The 20808-nt window shown below is 39.3% G+C and overlaps 1 protein-coding gene across 4 annotated transcripts in view; it reads left to right on the forward strand.

Moving 5' to 3' along the window:
* Window positions 1–20808, forward strand: part of OSBPL6 (oxysterol binding protein like 6) — a 273275-nt gene that overhangs the window by 201336 nt on the left and 51131 nt on the right. For 3 of the 4 annotated variants that reach the window (XM_044303514.1, XM_044303515.1, XM_044303516.1), the window contains 4 exons: window positions 2161–2253; window positions 12574–12739; window positions 16669–16799; window positions 18996–19103. In XM_044303514.1, the coding sequence (XP_044159449.1) occupies window positions 2161–2253; window positions 12574–12739; window positions 16669–16799; window positions 18996–19103 (498 nt within the window). The remainder of the gene's footprint in view (window positions 1–2160; window positions 2254–12573; window positions 12740–16668; window positions 16800–18995; window positions 19104–20808) is intronic. The other variant, XM_044303517.1, reaches the window with a different exon arrangement.

The following is a 20808-nucleotide window of genomic DNA, read 5'->3' on the forward strand; positions in this document are numbered from 1 at the left end:
TCTGCCAAGTACCTTTTATGATGGGTAACAGAGGTTCTGACTCGAGTCTGAGCTGCTGCATAACACAGAGGTGTCTCTTCCTGGCCATACAGCACTACACTATGTCTAATTGTCTACGTAACATAGGTCTTTGTTATTTTAATCTGTGAGTACGTCTAGACCCCTTTAGGGTAGTGGGTTTCCTTATTTAATATGGTACTAGATAGCTTTTACAATTGTGTTAGCTGCCACTATCATTACTATTATGACTCCTTATTAACACTTAGGCTGGGTTCAGACCTGAGCGTACTGACCTGAGCGCTGTGTATGCGCGATTCTCCGGCGTCTCACATACACGGCTCCAGTAATATGCGAACGCCCATTGTCGCACGTTCCCGGAAGTCTATGTACGGGAACGTGCGACAAGACGCCCCAAAGAAGCTCCTGTACTACTTGGGGAGTCGGGAGTTTTACAGCGCGATCGTACGCGCTGTAAAACGCTCAGGTGAGAACCATTCCCATAGGGAAGCATTGGTTCTTGCCTGTTGAGCGTTTTACAGCGTGTAGGAACGCGCTGTAAAACGCTCAGGTCTGAACCCAGCCTAATGTCTATGATGTGGCTATAGGCAGGCTATATAGCGCTACCAGCTTGTTCTATGTATAGCATTTTCCCCACATGATGTATTTATTGATTCGATATGTTATAACTGGTATTATCTTGTCAATCGTGATAATCTAAACTATTATTATTTTTATATATATTTATTGTGTATGGCCAGGTGTGTTTTCTGTATCTGTGGGTCTTTATGCCTCGTGCTGCTCTTCTTTGGATTTGTCTTATGTCAGTTTAATAAAGTGAGACTTTGTATTTTGGACCATGCTTTCCTTTCTGCTGTCCAATCATCCAGTGATATGAAGGGAACCTCTCATCACAGTCGGCGTCTGACTGATATTCCTTGGGCACACCACTAAAGAAAATGATTCTGAGGGCCCATCCTTTGTTTAAATAGGACCTTAAGGGCCCTTTTTTTTATTAAGGGTTCATTACTGTCAGATCTTAGGCTCACCGGAGGATCCTCTGGTACCTTGGTGGGCCAGTCCGACCGTGATCACAGTTTGCCGTCAGCAGCTAATTATATGGCAGAATCGTTGCCATGTCTTTCAAAACTCTCAGCCTATGCATTTGGATGGAATTATGATTTACTGTACCTTGCTATATGTAAGCGCAGGTCATGGAGTCATCGGGAAGTCTTCTTAAACTGTCCGAGTCACAGAGTCACAGCCACAAACCTACCCATCTCACTGTAATTTACCTCCCCTTGCCTGTTCCACTTCATGACGGCGCATCTGCAACATCGCACGTGCACCGTAAATCCTCCTTTCCATCTCATCTGGTGTATACACCTCAACTGGTCAGGAGAGAAAACGGGAAAGAGTATTTAGGGCACTTGCACGAGGTCTCAGGTGATCAGGCAGGGAGCTGTCAATCACAGTGTGACGCCCCTAGGACTCCATGACTCACAGAAGATGCCCCTATGACTCCATGACTCACATTTGCATATAGAAAGGTTCCCTTTAAATAAATAAATAACACATTATACTGAATCCTTTACCCACAAAACTATCTGCTGAGCTCCTCCTGCACACCAGACACCATGCTCGTTCCCTTTACAATAGCAGTTAATGTGAAGTTTGTCATGTGTATTTGCTTTGCTTTTCTAACATACTCTATTGTTGTATGTAAGTAGCCATTTCTTTGGACTGTAGTGATTTATGGCAGAAAGTCAAGATGTTTACCCACTTGATTAGTACTTTATCTCACATTTATGAAAATCTGAAGAAATGGATACATGAGCTTTGCACCGATGCATATTAGGTGCAGTGGGCCACTAAATCCCAAAGGGGTAATGTCATAACCTAGTAATTCAGAATTACGCTTTAGTATAATTGGTTCCAAAAACATCAGTAAATAAAATGTGGATGTTGTATTGATCTTTAGTGTTTTTTGTTTTGCGTTGCTTATATTTGTTAACATTTCTTTAGCGCACTGCAGTCTTTGTGTCCATTTACATACAGCACTTGTTTTACTCCTTACTAATATGCCTTTTCAGCATGTGTTGTCCTGCTTGTGTCTCTGACTTTAATAGCTTTCTGTTGCTTTTAATGGTTTGTGCAATTCAGGCTAACTGTGTAGATATGTCAAAGAAAGACAAGCGCACGGCGAGGAGGTGGAGGACAAAAAGTGTCAGCAAAGATGCCAAAATACAACTTCAGGTACAACGTTCATCCCTGCAATATCTTACTTGAAATTTTCTGCTCTGTTTTGTTGCTGTGCATGGTCTCCCTGCTTTCCTGAGAACAACATCTCACATTGGTATATACCGAGTATCACCCAGTGAGGCTGTGATGTCATTGCAGATGCCCCAAACTCTCAGCATGGTGTGTCTGCCCCATTTACACATTTATCAAAGTCCCAGAAAACCATTCAAAGCTCCAACTTTCTGTTACCGTTGACTAAATGATAGTTATTGATGAGAAAATCTCAAATCTAGCATTGTAATATTTCTCTTGACGTTTTGTGTTGCATGCTGCGCTATTTGTGCTATCAAAAATGATGGACCCGCAGACGGAAGCTGAAATAGAATAACAAATGCATATTTGAATGTAACCTCAGTTGGTTGCTTCTAGGAAGCTAACTGCTGTTGATGGATCCATTCATTCTAAATATGGCTTGTATGTCTACACAGGATAACTTGTAGGCTCTGTCGGCTTGATCAACCCTATTTTATAATGCTGATTAAACAATACATTTTGTTTGTATGCTAAATAGCTGCAGGGAAATCTGCATTTTATTCATATGCAAATAAGCAAGTTGGAGCACCAGGGGGGCGGGCTGAATCCTTGGAGCACTGCTTTTGTAACACCCCCTGTGCTCTGCACACTCCCCCTTCCCTTCATTGACAGGGCTAGACATCAGCATGGTGAAAGCAGAGCTGTGTTCTAGATCTGTCTCCCAGCATGTACATATCATATACACTGAGACATTCAGAAAAATGGATTTCTATGCTTAAGAAGCTAATATATACACCAATAATATTAGCTTTCTTTGTATAGAAAAAAAAAACAGTCCTTAATATGTTGATCCTGTTTCCTGGATGTAAGTGGTCAGCCTTGCATGTAGAGATCCCAGGATTTAATCTTTAGGGAGATTTCAGATTTTTTTTTTCTTCATATTACTCCCCCCCATTTAACCCATAATAAAAGGTTATAGCCTTATCATATTGAGAATGTTTTTTTTTATTCTTAGAAAGCTAATAAGTAGTGCTGATTCCTTAATAATAATATATTGTGCCTGTGAATAAACCAGTAATATGTTTTAGGTTTCTAAGATTAATAAACATTATTTTCAATATAGTAAGGCTATAGCCTTTTATTATGGGTTAAATGAGAGAAAATAACATAAAAAAACATATACAAGTCTCTCCAGGGACATGAATTTAGGATCTCAAGATCTCTTAATGTAAGGCAAACCTCTTACCTCCAGCCTATAGCCTTACCACATAGAGAAGAATATTTTTTCTATACTTAGAAAGCTAACACATAATACTGGTTTCTTTATAATCATATATTGTGCTTGTGAATAAAGCACTAATATGTATTTGCTTTCTAGTCATAGAAACCCACTCTTCTCAACATGATAAGGCTATAGTATATACCTAGTGTATATGCCAGGTACATGCTAGAACACAGCTCTGCCCTCAGCATGCTGATGTCTAGCACTGTCAATTAAGGGGAGGGGGAAATTTTCTGAGTACAGTTGGTGTCACAAAGGTAGCGTTCCAAGGATTTTTCCCCACCCCTGGTGCTCCAACTTGCTCATTTGCATATGAATACAATTATCTCTTGTTGTATTATCGATTGTTTTAATCAGCATGATGAGCCTTACCTGGAAGTATGCCTGCTTTAATGGGCCTGATCATGTACAAAACTGTGTACATAATGTGTTAATGGTTCGGAGTCTAAATTGGACTTTAAAGTGACACTAAAGGTACAGAATACACACAAAAAACACCAGCTGCACCTGGCTGTGACTGGCTGACCTGTTACAGGTGAGCTTAGCAGCTGAAGGCATCTACGTTGGTCCCATGTTCACATGTATGTCCATAAACTCTCAAAAGAAAGAAAAGCAAAAGATGACTGGCATTACTGAACCAACAGAAACAGCTGCAGGCGGATCGTGAGACGCACAGGAAAAAACTATATTAGAGCAGGTGGTGCACAGCATATACAAAGTCTAGTTTGCAGCAACACAAAAGATCCAAAAGATGCAGCAATTACTATAAAAACACTTGTCTTTATTTCTTCATTAAAAGTAAAGCAGGTTCAGTACGCAGTACAGGCATAAGGCCATGTTCATATGTGCCTGCACTGTTAAGAAAAATAATGTTTTAATATATGCAAATGAGCATCTAGGAGCAACTGGGGCGTTGCCATTACACCTAAAGCCTCTGCTCTCTCTGCAAATGCCACACCCTCTGCACTTTGATTTACTTGAGGAGACGTCAGGGTCAGGTGTGATCACGTTTTCACTGACTGGCCCTGGCAACTGAAGTGCAGAGGGCGTACTTCTCATCATTTTCTACACCTGGAGCTGGCGTAGATTTAAGAAAATCACACGGCCATGCACCTAAGTTATGTGTAGGCCGACGCCGCTACATAACTTAGGAACTTCAAGTGCCAGCTCAGGGTTATTAAAACTGGCATCTAAAATGCTGGTCTTAATAAATGACCCCATTCATGTTTCTCAGCAATGCGGGCACATGCAAACATGGGACCAACACAGATGCCTTCAGCTGCCAAGCGCACATGTAACAGGTCAGCCGGTGTCATAGGGACAAATCTGCTGACAGATGTGCTTTAAGGAAGTAGTCAGGCCCTGACTGTCAGGGAGGTCTGGTCCTATTGGAGCACTCTGATTGTAGACTGCAAAAGACTTTTAACAAGATTTTTTTTCTTGTTAAAAAGTGTCTTATTGTAAAAAAAAAAAGGTATATCTAAAGAATTCTTCTATGTTTCCCAAGCCTCAGATCAGATCTGTCTCTGGCTACAGTACACCTAAGAGCAGCAGGAGCCCTTCCCCCACTACTCTACCTGTAATACCTTAAGCCCTGCCCTGTTAGTCATCGACCAGATGAAGAGGTTCATCCCTAATTCTAAATTCATAAAAATATATAGTTGGATCTCTCTAGACAGTGGAGAAGATAATTGGGGGAAGCGACAGCATTGCATGCCATATTCTGTATTCATGGAATTGCTGGGGCTGTGTGTGAGAGACTATATACAGTGGTGGAATGGGTTAACAAGAACTGACTGGGAGATGCAGGCGTTTGATGGTCACATAGGGTGAGCTGCTGCCCACACACAGAAAGTGGGCATACATGAGATGAATAAGATGCTAAAAAAGGTGACAATTACACTGGAGAGCAGAGTTTGTTGCATTGATATAACTCAGGCATGCTCAACCTGCGGCCCTCCAGCTGTTGCAAAACTACAACTCCCATCATTCCCTGACAGCCTACAGCTGTCATACTACAGAAGGGCCTCGTGGGAGTTGTAGTTTTACAACAGCTGGAGGGCCGCAGGTTGAGCATCCCTGATATAGTTAAAATAATGGTGTGAATTACTCCAGATATATATATTTTTTATTTTAAGTTTGAAATATTTACTATTTTTACATAAATAAATACATAAGCAATATTTTAAAAAAAAGGACCTTCACTCCAGAATTCTGTCTTCAAAAAGTTGCAAAATGGGGCTATACAATTTTTATACAATAAATGCAACATTTCTAAAAAAAAAATAATATATATATAGAAATAGCAAATGATATGGCCCTGATTTATCATGCCTTCACTCCAGAATTCTGTCTTCAAAAAGTCTCAAAATGGTGATTTTGTGACTTTTTGCATTCTTACACCAATTACTCCAGTTTTGAAGTATAAGTGGGAAAGTAGGCTGGGTTAGCTATGTTAATGAGTTTCACTCCAGATTTCTCACTGAGACTTATTTTTTTTTTATGTCACAATCTCACTCCAATAAGAGGGTGGAGTAGAAAAATTGGAGTAATTTTTTCTACACAAAAGTGTTAGATTTAAGAATAAGGCAAATTGTCACGGAAGGTGTACAGAAAACTAGAAGACACAAAATGAAGATCCGACTGACTGGATCCAAAACTAAGGAACCAAAGGGAAAGCCCTGCAACAGACCTGGCTCTCTCCCTAACTGCTCAGCCTATGCAAAAATCTCAATGGTAGATGATTGCATATCCTCGTTCCTCGACTGTATAACACCTGAACACCCTATAATAGTGAGGGGACATGACCACCGGCTCCCTACACTTGATACGGAGGGAGTCAGGGTCACCTGGGATCCAGCAAACAGGAAAACACAAATGAATGAACAAAACTTATCTGTAGAAGACTCAGTAGCAGCATCCAGCATGCACACACTCCAGAAAGTTGTATAAACCGCAAAGTGATGCAGTATGGGAAGGGATTTAAAGGGATGCAATCAGTCCAACTACATGACAGCTGAGAGAGGCTAACGAGATGAGAAAACGAAAGCAAAACAAAAGGAACCTCAAGCAGGAGGTTCTGAAGAACGTCTGACAGAGCTTCTCAGATGTTTGGTGGTGACACAAATGTATCTAACAATGTGACATTTTATAAATGTGGCAAAAAATTATGCCAACACAGACTCAAGCAAGACTAACTTCAAATATTCCCCTCATGATAAATTCCCCTCTATTTGTCTGTGTATGTTAAAGCATTGTGCCCTATCTGTCAAATAAATCTTAAAAAACAGTTGGACACCAGCTCCCCCAAAAAATAATTTAAAAGCTATATTTAAAAGTGTTGTCTGGGTGAGAAAAAATTCTTAAAAATGGGGCAGAATTGCTTAAAAACGAATGCTCACCTCACCATTCCCCCAACGCTCCCATTCTAACGTCTTTGTGATCCCTTCCAATCTCTACTTCATTGTCTTTCTAGACATGGAAATGTCTCTATGCTGTGGTAAGTGGTTAGTTGAGGACTCGCATTTCCTGCCAGTCTTTACCAGGAGGTAAAGCTGGAATCATTGGGGCAGGAGAGAGGGGGATCGGTGACATGAGTGTTACTCTTTTACTTTTTAAGGCCTTTCCACCCTTTATTCATTTTGTTTTCTCCGGCTGGACCTCTGTAAGGCCAAAAATACCTCTTTTATTCAAGGGTTATGAGTGACCAGCTTTTCCATCAAATTACATTTGCTTTTATGGATTCAAAATCTGTAAAATTTATGAAAGAGAATACACGCATTAAATGTAAAAATCTTTAGAATTTGACTGCAACACATAATAATAGCTGATTCTTGGCAATGTCTTCTCTAGGGTATCTGTGAGGAAATGAACCATAATACTGCTAGCTCTCGATGTCGTATTCTGCTTACACATTGTAGCGTGTCACCTCCCTGTTATCTCGACTATAAATAATATGTCATGTCTTCTTAACTATCACTGGGGCTTAGAGACGAAATAAAATTTGATAGTCACTTCTAACGCCTTCCCTAAACTTGTGAAGAAACTTGGGAAGCTGTGATGAGATTCCCTGGAGAGATCCAAGACTTCCCAGCTCAATCGTCTTCTGCAGTTTTTCTCAAATGGCCTGAAAAAATGTACAATCTGCAGGAGATGGCAAGTCTCACAAGGAGCTTCCAGTTGCTTTATGTATCTCTTACACTACTCAGATTTGTAATAAATCTGCAAAACAAGGAGTTTCTTCTACATTTTGGGATAACGGGCAGAGCCATATGTGATTTCTTGCTCCATGCAGAACCAATGGTGTATACTACAGGTACACTGTACAAAGTCTACTGGTCCTACTTGCAGAGAGCTATTTCAGGAGTGTTTGCTCTAATCAGTGGTTCTGAAAAGCGCATTTGCCTGTTTGATGGGATGTGACAGCTCAGCATCTGTGTGGAAGGGATTTAGTGGTCCTGGGTTTGATATGCATATGAATATGTTAACCTAGGCCCACAAAAAGTACATAATGTTTGTCTGACCAGATCTGCCCAATCTGTCCACTGTGAACCAGTCCATAGAAAGTGAGAAGACTCAATTTTGGGAAGACTTGAAGGGGTTGTCAGTCTTTTAGATATTGATGACCTATCCTACAGATAGGTCATCAATATCAGATTGGTGGGGGTCTGACACCCGTCACCTCCCCTGATAAGCTATTTACAGCAGCCACCAGAACTGGAAACATCTGTTGGAGAGACAGCATTCTATGGTTTATCTGAGGGTAGGTGCACACCTCTCAGGGGTTTGGTTCCAAAATCCTCTTATGCGATAGTCCCAATAGTGACCATACCAGAAGCCGAGGTTCAGAGATGAGCTTCCAATGCAGATGGGAACACAGAAATGTAGAAACAGCAGAATGGAAAAACTACATTGCTATGTCTCCATATATATGTTTTAGTTAGAAAAAGAGATCCCATGCTAACCTGCTTACAGCACTAGTTAGGAGCTAAGAAGAGCACTACAAACATACTTTTTGTGGAGCTTTTCTCATCAGGAGTAGTAAGAACATGAACTTTTATTCTGCATAGTGATGCTCTTTAAGTGCACCGGGTAAACATACAAAGACAAAGGCACAAGGCAATGGGGGGATGGGACCGTACTGACAAGGGAATGTGCCAGAAACACAAGGTGCTAAGCCGCACTATAGTGGGTGAGATGTAGATTCACCCAAAATAACATGTAAATAAATGCATACCGCAGGTGTACATGGAATCACCTAATCACACAGACCATGGTTGCCCACCACAATTAGTGGCAGCCATGACCAGGTCACAATGGATGATGAAATCATAACAGAGCAACAGTGGCATGTGTAAGAAGTAACAACCAAATTGAGGCACAAAGCATAAACTACAGAATGCATAAATTACCTATAATGTGTGGAGGCACCAAGTCTCTGACCAGAGCTTCACCTCGACGTGCGTTTCACCAGGCGCATGCGCAACGATAATGCCGGTTTCGGACCTCACTATTTAAGATGGACACTTGTGTTTATTCCCTACCTCCTGATGAAGCCCATTCCTGGCGAAATGCGCGTCGAGGTGCAGCTCTGGTCAGACACTTGGTGCCTCCACACATTATGGGTAACTTATGCATTCTGTAGTTTATGCTTTGTGCCTCGATTTGGTTGTTACTTCTTACACATGCCACTGTTGCTCTGTTATGATTTCATCATCCATTGTGACCTGGTTTTCTGCTCTACGATATAGGCAGGCCACGGCCGCCACTCATTGTGGTGGGCAACCATGGTATGTGTGATCAGGTGATTCCATGTACACCTGCGGTATGCATTTATTTACATGTTATTTTGGGTGAATCTACATCTCACCCACTATAGTGCAGCTTAGCACCTTGTGTTTCTGGCACGTTCCCTTGTCAGTACGGTATATGTGAGGGTGGGGGTTTATGGCTCCGATACACGGGGCATCCCATACCCCCATTGCCTTGTGCCTTTGTCATTGTATGTTTACTTTATGTCTTAATAAACTACATATATTTTATATGAGTGTTATCCTCATTTTTTGTGGGGTTATTGGTTTGGTTCTTTTTGGTGATAGTAATTTATGCTAGACCCCAGTGTATTGCATGCACTTTATCAGAGTTTTTCTTATCGGTTGGTCTAACTTTAAGTGCACCGGGGGCAGAGCTTCACTGGAAAGTGCTCTTTGCTTAACAGCCCCTCCCCTCTGAGTAACAGCTGTACTGGTCACCTAGTTGAATGCTACAGCTGCTACTCCCTCATAGCAAAAGTGTAGGGGCTGTAAAGCAGGTCAGTGTGGATAGCAGAGAGCACTTCATAGTAAGGTCTACCTTGGGCATTTCAGAGAGCAGGAATTTGCAGAATAAAACGTCATATTCACACTTCTACTGATGCGCAAAAGGTATATTTGTGATGCTATGCCCAGACCCTACCTAGTGCAGTCAGCATTTTAGCATGATCAAAACTGCTGACAGACTCTCTTTATGGATTGCAATGCTTTGCAAAATTACGTAAATAGAAAATGTTTGTCATACTTTTTTTGTTCATTATTGAATACATCAGTATATGTCCATCTTCCTTTGCACATCCATTAGCAATACAATTCTTTTTGGCTTAAATTTCCTGATTCTAGAGGAAAGTGGGTCAAAAGTAGTTGGTGAACGCATGCCAAATGAATAGCTATATATCCGTTTGATCCATTTGCACTGATGATTGTTCCAGTTAAACAGCGCTGGAGCACTGAGCTCACCTCAAGCACGCTCTTATCCACCAGGAATTGTGAACAATGACATTCCATGCAATTAAATTCCATTGTATGCAACCTAATAGACAGACGAAAGCTGATTTTAATGTGACAATGTCCCACTTACCTTCTAGGCCCCTGCACTGGGTTGACTATTTGGTACATCTGCGTCTGGAAAATGCATCATTATGATGTATTAATTTTGTGAACAATCAGAAATGAAAAAAATAGTTAACATGCATGTAAATACTGCTAACTCGAAACACCTACTCAAGCTCAATACTATGAACATCTTGTAAATTATCCCCCCGACCCCACATTCATCCTCGCAAATAGTGTTTTTACAGGCAGAAAAGGACAATACTGCTTTGCAGGAACACTGTTCGGGGGCTGTGTGGCTGCAGAAAGGGAGGGATACTTCTGAGGACTATATCTTAGGCTGGGACTGGGCTATAGACATGATTTTGGGCTCATTTTAAACCTTTAAACAGGACTAAGATCAGAGCACTAGCCACAATACATGGCAGCTTAGTCGTTACAAATGGATCCCAATGAGAGATGCAGTACATGCAGTTTCACTCCTGACCTGATTTCTAAAGGTTATATCTTTCTCTATATAGCTCAGCCAGCACTACAATCCTGGTCTTGCTTAAAAGCTTAGATTATCAGCTTTCAGACAAGACCAGGATCACATCTGTAGCTGATGCACAGCCTAAAATATGAACGGGTAAGCAGCCGTTCCCCTTCAGCTGGCTGTCATCCAGCATGGAGGAGGAGAGGGTGGTCAGTGGAGGGAGTGCTGGCAGACTGCACACAACATAGAACGTTTCTACCTAAGCCTATGATCACACAGCTAAAACTTGCCACTTATTAGGTAGTGGAAAACAGACAGTTTCCACTGCTAAATCCATATTCAAAACTCCATTAACAGTTTCCCCATTGACTTTGATGTAAAAAAAAAAAACACCTCCACCTTGCAGGAAATCGTCAGCCAAAAACTCTTCTAAAACTCTTGCAAAAACTCGTCTAAAACCACGTCCAAATTAAAAATCTGACAACGTGTTTTCAGCTACTGATGCTTCTGCCATGGATTTTAGCTGTACATGTCCCTAAGGGGAGGGTAACATGGACTTCTGTGCATGTTATCTCTCCTCCTCTCCTCCACCAATCAGACAGCATCTGTGATTAACATAAGTTCCTTTTTTTCCCAAGAAAAGGAGTGAGAAGATGAGCTCTTGCTCATCTAATCCTTCCGCTGCACCTAATTAGGCTGTTAATCAAATCCATAACCCAGACATTTACCAGCATCGGAATCACAGCATAAAATAAGTCACCCTAAACATTTGTACCTTACACATAAATACAATAAAGTTTCCATTTTACATTGTCCCACCTGTCCACACAGGATCATTAGCGTAAAACATGTGGTCCGCTTTTTATTATTATTATTATTTATTCTCTAGTGATACCCGTTACATGCTGCAGGAATATAACCCATACAACTAAATTAAAGACACAATAAAAAATGATGCTGGTCCTTAAGACTAAAATTAGTTACATCACTAAGGGGTTCAAATGCACTTCAGTTGCCTAAAGTGTGCTCAAGCTATATTTACTTGAGATATAAATTCAAAATGTACAATAAAAAAGAAACATTTTTCGGAGGGTTTTTGCAATTTTGATGTGACTGTTGGTGATTTAAAGGGATACTCCACAAATAGTAAAACATGGCTGCTTTCTTTCAGAAACAGCGACACACCAGTTGGGTTGTGTACAATATGGCATCATTGAAGTGAATGCGGTTAATCTGCATTGCCACACACAACCTGTGGAAAGGTATGGTGCTGTTTTTGGAAGAAAGGAGCTATGTTTTTTTTAAATCCTGGACAACCCCTCTAAAGAGTTCTGTTTGGTCACAGATTTTGGGATTTTTTCAGACAGAAGCACTTTTGTTGGCTTCCATTTACTTGAATGTGAATAAGTAATATAATTTTCTAAATCATAGAAGTGAAGGTGAGGTAGGGGGGATTATTGATACTGAGAGACCCCCATCTCTGGAGCCTATATGTGGAACAGTCAATATTCTAATGAAATATAAATGGGATTTCTTTTAATTATTAATTTTTTTCAGTTCAGATGATAGTAGCCGTAAAATATTTAACAAGGTCACATGGGACACTCGTAAGATATTGACCTAGTCTTAATGATATTGACCAATGTTCATAATGCACCGTTTTAATAGCTTCTTTTTCCTAGGTACCTCTCAGTGCTTCAATGTCCCCCGTTCGGCTGCACGCCTCCAACCCTAACCTCTATGCAGATGTCGAGTTCCAAACCCCTCCAAGTCATGTAACTGATGCCCTGGAGTTTGCATCGGATTATACCAAGATGCAGGAAGAATTTTGCTTATTAGCGCAGAAAGGTACATTTGAAGAGAACAGAAGATGTAATAAAATATTCATTATATTTAATAAAGATAAGAATTTCTGTGTAAACAAGCAACAAAACACGCATTCATTTCAAATGTTTTATTATATTTAAAATGTTTTAATAATTAAGTGAGTTGTAGCATCTGTCACCAGATACCCCATTAAAGGGGATGACAACTCCCTTGGCCCCTCCTTAGCAGATCTGCAAAGGGGAGCATGCATACCTGTTCTGTCTTCATACACGTTCACACAGTGTGCAGTCTGACATTCAGCATAAACCATTCCTGTCTTCCAAATAAGAGGACTGTTCTTTGTAGTCTTAACTTGTTTATTGGCAAAACAGGATTGTTTGGTAAAGTATAAAGTATAGATATCATGTACTGTAACATTTGCATAACACTGAAGCACATGGTAAAATGGCTGCCTAACATAGGACTACTAGTGTTGAGCGCGAATATTCGAATTGCGAATTTTTTTCTCGAATATCGCAATTTCGAGATTTCGCGAATATTTAGAATATCGTTCTATATATTCGCGAATTCGAATATTCGTTTTTTTGTTTTTTTTATTATTAGAATTTTTTCCTTTCCCACTTCCCTAAAGTTGTTCTTACCTGTCCTTTGGATTCCTGGCTTCCTGGCTGCTCCAGTCAGTGGCGTTTTCAACCTAGCAGTGCTATATTCAATATTAGCTAAATTACAATCTAATCTATATGTGTATTTTACGAAATTTCGCAAAAGCCGAAATTGCGATGCGAGTAATATAATACGAAATAATCGCATGAAGATTTCAACTTAGCACTGCTATATTCAATATTCTAGCCTAATATGGAATATAGCTGTGCTAAGTTAGCACTGCTATATTCCATACTAGGCTAGAATCTGGAATATAGCAGTGCTAAGTTGAAATCTTCATGCGATTATTTCGTATTATATTACTCGCATCGCAATTTCGACTTTTTCAAATGTTCTTATTATTGCTCTAACTTCGTCTTTTAGAATATTCGTAATATTCTGAAAGACGAAGTTAGAGCAATATTACGAATATTCTAAAAGACGAAGTTAGAGCAATATTACGAAATTTCGTAAAATACACATATAGATTGTAATTTAGCTTATATAGTGCTATAATCCCTTTTTTTTCCTCTAATTTTTTTTTGCCTCTTCTGAACTTGTTTTGTAAAATATGTACACTATTAAAAAATATTACTATAGCAGTATATTAGCTTAAATACAATCTATGTGTATTTTACGAAATTTCGTAATATTGCTCTAACTTAGTCTTTTCGAAATTTCGTAATATTGCTCTAACTTCGTCTTTTAGAATATTCGTAATATTCTAAAAGACGAAGTTAGAGCAATATTAAGAACATTTGCAAAAGCCGAAATTGCAATGCGAGTAATATAATACGAAATAATCGCATGAAGATTTCAACTTAGCACTGCTATATTCCATATTCTAGCCTAGTATGGAATATAGCAGTGCTAACTTAGCACAGCTATATTCCATATTAGGCTAGAATATGGAATATAGCAGTGCTAAATTGAAATCTTCATGCGATTATTTCGTGTTATATTACTCGCATCGCAATTTCGGCTTTTGCAAATGTTCTTAATATTGCTCTAACTTCGTCTTTTAGAATATTACGAATATTCTAAAAGACGAAGTTAGAGCAATATTACGAAATTTCGTAAAATACACATAGATTGTATTTAAGCTAATATACTGCTATAGTGATATTTTTTAATAGTGTACATATTTTACAAAACTTAAGTTCAGAAGAGGCAAAAAAAAATTAGAGGAAAAAAAGGGATTATAGCACTATATTAGCTAAATTACAATCTATATGTGTATTTTACGAAATTTCGTAATATTGCTCTAACTTCGTCTTTTAGAATATTCGTAATATTCTAAGAGACGAAGTTAGAGCAAATCACGAAATTTCGTAAAATACACATATTAGCCTAGCCATTGTCAATTAGCATAGGAACGTTGCCTTATACTATCAAGATAAATAATCGCAATACGCGAAAATTTTATTCGTATATTATTCGCGATAATTGGAATAATTACGAATATTCGATTTCGACGAATATAACACGAATATTCATTCGAATATTCGCGAAATATCGCGAAATCGAATATGGCACCTCCCGCTCATCACTAAGGACTACATGTCTAACTAACAGTAGTAACAACTCCCTGAGTAACAATTACAACTGACTGAACAGCTCTGCATAACATTATATCCCTGAAACAAAGATCTCTCACCAGATATGCTTTTACAAGGATGGTGGAGTTTGAGAAGGAGACATGCATTGGACAGCTCTGCTGATGTGTCCTGATAAATGGAGGCTTCTCTTTCCCAGGATGCTTTGCACTCCCACAATGCAGCAGTCTTTGTAACAAGAAAAACAAAGTGTAATACAACTTAACACCGCTAGATGGTGCCATAACCACACTAATCACTACAGAAATACCAAAACTGAGGCAGACGTGATCTGTAATGATTCTCGAACTCAGCAGGGCAGGATAATACCTACTTTGCTTGGCTCCCTCACTGTAAATAACTGGTTGCAGCGGTGAACTGCTCCCTTTGCATCACGTGACCATTTGTCATGATGCAAGGGGAGCAGGTCACTGTTGTGGCTAGCAATTGGTTGCAGCAGTGGCAAACCGGATGTTGACAGCGAGGGAGCCGGGTGAAGCAGACGAATTAAGGGAGCGAAGGAGCCAGTACCCAGCACAGGAAGGCAAATGAATGGATCTGAAAAAAACAACGGATGAACCTGGATACCAGACAAACATCCAAACGTCTGTGTTTTGCTGATGGAAATCAGAACAGCGGAATAATAATAATGGCTCTGATTGGGCACTAGGCAATTTTTCCAGACAGCAGGACAGAACAACTTGCCTCCATATGATAGTGAACTAGTGCTTGCTCTTAGCATTGAATATCAGGCTTTGTATCCTCTCTATCATCCAGAAAACAACTCATGGCACCGTGTATCTGCAGCTTTGTTGTCAGCACCATGATCTCTGGCAAGTTGCAAGACCAAACTAAGTTAGTTTAGCTGAGATTCCTATAGTCTATAGTCTGCTGACAGTTGCTGATGCAAGATCCGTAGTTTAAAAAAATAAAAATATATATATTTTTTATTTTTTTTTATTTTTTTTATTTTTTTATTTTTTAAATGAAACTCTAGGGGCCTTGTGAGGCCTGTGCCGGACTCAAACTTCTTTCTACACTTCTTGGAGCAGGCCAGATATGATTGTGTCATTCCCCACTACTTTTTCTTAAAGGGATTATCCCATAATTAGTGTAAAATCTGAAAATCAGACATCATCTAGTAGATGACAACCTCTTTTTAACAAAACTAGAACCAGACCAGTACTCCACATGGATTAAGAGATCTCCCCAGCTATTGCTCCAATTGCCCTGCCAGATTTTCCTCAGGCTAGCACCTTAGGGGGTGTGTCTATTCTCAAGGGAGTGACCTTTCTGCTGCAGCTCAGGGCATGTGCCCTTTCTCAGGAAGGTGTCCTTTCTGCTGCAGCTCTCTCTCTGTACCTGTCACAGCTTCTAACTGTAGATTGGCTGGCGGCAGTTGGAACTGAGCATGTGCGACCACTTCAGCAATTTTAATGAAGTGGACAGAGAAATAAGGAAAAGAATAAACAGCTGATGGGGATATATAGATACATGTTATTGAATAACTCAGTGACTATAATAAATTGTAATTGCATGCAAGTACACAATTATTCAGATCCAGGTGCTGATTTGTAAAATGTAGAATATTTTTCATGGGACAGCCCCTTTAAGGCAACCAACCTGTAGCGGTGTGGCGCTGTAACTATTTGTTTATATTAGTTAATCTTTTGTTTAGTAAATGTTCTACCTGTTGTTTCTTGCTGTTTCCAGTTCATTCTCTCCTTAAATCTGCCTATAACACCATTGCTATCGAGAAGGAAAAAATGAAGCAGATGGTTTCCGATCAGGATTACAGCAGTCAGAATACACATATTGTGCGCCTCAGACATTCACTTTCTCAGGTACTTTTTATCTTGAGTTACAAGACACCTTTCCACATCAGTGCTGTAGAAACTAATTAGTGAGACTCCTGAACACCAGCCATATGCTGAGTGCTAAAGATGTCAGGCTCCAGTACTAAATAAATATTGTGATCCATGTTGGATGAAAATCAAAGCCCTCTCATACAACGGGAACACCAATCCTAAAGTCTGTTGTCTCGCCATTCACTATGTGATTGAATGTAAATTATTGTTTAAAAAGCCTGAAACCTGTTGCAGTTCTGCATTACATCCTCCAAGACATTGCTCTCCTACTGCTATACACACTTACCTTTGCTAATAAAGGTGTCATCATTTTCTGATGCTTCTAATAGTCTGCAGGAGTTGGGGGGAGCCATACCAACTTGGAACCAGCAAGGGTGTGGCTATGATTTATGTCTTGGATTTGATTCTGTTGACGATTTTTTTTTTTTATGCCCAAACCAGAAGTAACTTAAGGCAAAATATAAAGTAATCGTTTCTATGTCTTCTCATTTTGGATCCAATTCAGGCTTTGGCTTAACCCTGCCTGAAAAAGCCTATTTTTATTTTCTTTGTGGTTTTTTTTCCTTCCCGCCTTCCAAGAGCCATAACTTTTTTACTTTTCTGTTCACATAGCCGTATATATATATATATACATATATATATATATATATATATATATATATATATATTATTTTTTTTTGAATTAGACAAGTTGTATTTTTAATGGCATCATTTAATTTCCCATATGTTGTATTGGAAACTGGAAATTCTTTGTGGGGTGAAATTGAAAAAAAAAAAGAATTTCCAACTTTGTTTTTGGGTTTTGTTTTTACGGCATTTACTGTTGGCCAAAAAAATAAATTTTAACCTTAGGGCATGTTCACATCTGCATTGGGGGCTCCATTCAGGGCCTCTGTCACAGAGTTTGGCCTCATGCACACGACCGTTGTGTGCATCCCCGGCCGTTGTTCCGTTTGGCATCCGCGTCCGTGATTCATGTTTCCAGTCCGTGAAAAAAATATGACCTGTCCTATTTTTTTCACGGACAACGGTTCACGGACCAATTCAAGTCAATGGGTCCGTGAAAAATCACGGATGCACACAAGATTGTCATCCGCGTCCGTGATCCGTGTCCGGACACGGATCACGGAACAACGGAAACCGTTTTTGCGGACCGCAAAAAAAAACGTCCGTGTGCATGAGGCCTTTCTCAAAGATAGCAGAGAAAAAAAGTCCTGCATGCAGGGCATTTTTCAACGCTAAAAAAAAGTTCTCCTGAAAGAAAACCGAACAGACCTCATTATAGTCAATGGGTTCTGTTCTGCTCCGTTCCTGTCAGTTATGTGCCGATTCTGACACGTCAGTTATTTATGGAAATAATAGGGCTGATGTGAGCATGCCCTTATTCTGGGGGTTAGTACAATTACAGCAATACTAAATTTATATGGTTTTTATTATGTTTTACTACGTTTAAAAACCTTTGAAAAAACACAGAGCTGTGTCAGGACTTGTTTTTTTGCAGGGCAAACTGTAGGGTTTTTTTGTGCCATTTTGGGGTAGATACAACTTTTTGATAACTTCAATTTTGTTTAGAGGGGCATGTTGACAAAAATAAACTGCAAATCTGCCATTTCTATATTTTTTTCTGTTATGGTGTTCACAGTGCATGATAAATATTTTATATTTTAATTGTTTGGACATTATTGGACTTGGTGAAACCAATTATGTTTATTTTTATTTTTTTATTGTTTATTTTTATAAATTGGGAAAGGATATTGCATTTATCCACATATGGAGAGGGCTCAGCTCCTGAGCCTACTCCATACATTTACAGCGAGCACACCAATGAGATACAGTTATAACATGGTGCTTGTAGAGGTAAATGAAACACTAAAAACCACATCAATCGAACAAGACCTTACTGTGTTCTTTGTATATTTCATTTCCTGTCCTGTTTAGTCTGTTAAAATGCCAGGTTCACTGGTGGAGACCCGACAGACATTGACTAAAATGGGGTCTATCAGACGCTGTTCTTGTCTGTCATAAAACCGACCCAGCACTTCTGTTGTTTTCATTATTCTGCTCAGTGGAAATAACTCGCGCAGATGCAAGAGAGTTTGGCTTAAGTAAGTATTGAATGTCTGGTAAACAGAACCCAGAAACTTTTCATAATTTTGTTATTTCATCTTACAGGCACTGAATCACAACTCTGAGCTGAGGAGTCGACTTAACAGGATACATACTGAATCTGTCATCTCCGACCAAGTTGTCAGTGTCAACATAATAGCAAGTCCAGATGAGGTTATTATCACTGCATCCATTTTCTTACTATGTGGAGCGTCTTCTAAATTAAGTAGCCCAAACTGTCAAGGGTGTTTTATGATAGGGATGACGAGGTATCAGCCTTTTAATCAGAAGTCTTATTTCACTAATATGTATTACTGCCTTATGTACTCTTCCCCAGTTGGTTGCTCTCAGCTCATGTAATAGTAAATTGTGTTTGGAATTTTCAGGCGTGTTCTCACATTTTAAAGGCTATGGACACCTTTTGGGGGGGGGGCAATTTTTTTTAAATTAATGCATTGTACTTATTTTGATCTAAAAAGGATTTTGTCAATTGGTCTTTATTAGAAATGCTGAGCCCCTTTCTCTGTACAGCCTTGAGATTCCCTAGTAGCATGCTCTTTTTATTTTACTGTGTTCAGTCAGGCAGCCCAGCTCACAGCTCCTTACCTCTGATCTTATAAACACTCATCATAGCTCAATTCTTAGCTTACTAATAAAAATGTGGCTTAACCCCTTGGATACCGGATGTTTTATTTTTTGAACTTTTTTTCTTCCCTATCTTCCTTGAGTCATAACTCTTTTATTTTTCCGTTCACATATCCATTTGAGGGCTTATTATTTACAGGACAAGTTGTTCTTTCTAATGCCACCATTTAATATGGCATACAATCTAGTGGGAAGCGGGAAAAAAATTCTAAATGGGGTGGAATTGGAAAAAAACACAATTCCTCCATCGTTGTACGGGTTTTGTCCCTACAGCGTTTCCTTTGCGGCAAAACTGACCTGTGCACTTCATTCCAGGTTCAGTACGATTACAATGATACCACATATGTATAGTTTTGTTATGTCTAAATAGTGTAAAAATAAATCAAAACTTAGAAAAAATATTTTTCTTTTACATCTCCATATTCTGACCCCCATAACTTTTTTTATAGTTATATCTACTGAGCTGTGTGGGGACTCATTTTTTGCAGGACAATCTGTAGCTTTTATTAATACCATTTTGGCGTGTGTGACTTTTTGATCACATTTCAATACATGTTTTGGGTAAGAGAAGCGATGAAAACATGGCAAATCGGCCATTTTGACATTTTTTTTCCATTATGCCATTTGCTGTATTGGAAAAATATTTGTATATTTTAATAGTACGGGCATTTTTGAACGCAGTGATGCCTATGATGTTTAGATTTTTTGTTATTTACGTATTCATTTTTTTATTCTACGGAAAGATGGGTGGTTTAATTTACTTTTAAGCTTGTGTTTGAGGCTACAAGACTTACAATTTATTTTTTATTCTGTACCATTATGTTTCTTATAGATCCATGAGTAGAGCAGAACTGTTCAATTCTTCTGTTGACCTGCCACCTGCTGGCCAAAGTAAGAATTGCAGCTCCAATACAGTGGGTCTCTTCAGAGAGACCCAGCGCATTGAATTCAATTACCGGCATCCTCATTGACCGCAGAGGATGACGGTAAGAAGCCCAGAAGCGCTCACTTCTGGGATTTTGAGCTTTTAGATGCCGTGATCACACTTGATCACAGTATCTAAAGGCTTTACTGACCGCGATCGCCATTATTGCCGGTTGCGGACATTAGCTGCGGATCTCTGCTGTTTGAAAAGTAAAAGGGTTAAACAAGTGTTTTTAAGCGATTAATAATTTAGAGATCAGGGTTATTAGATGACCGGCTGAAAGTGAAAGTACGATTCTCACATCTAGGC

The sequence above is a fragment of the Bufo gargarizans genome, chromosome 8 (genome assembly GCF_014858855.1).
Source record: "Bufo gargarizans isolate SCDJY-AF-19 chromosome 8, ASM1485885v1, whole genome shotgun sequence".
NCBI classification, from domain to species: domain Eukaryota; kingdom Metazoa; phylum Chordata; class Amphibia; order Anura; family Bufonidae; genus Bufo; species Bufo gargarizans.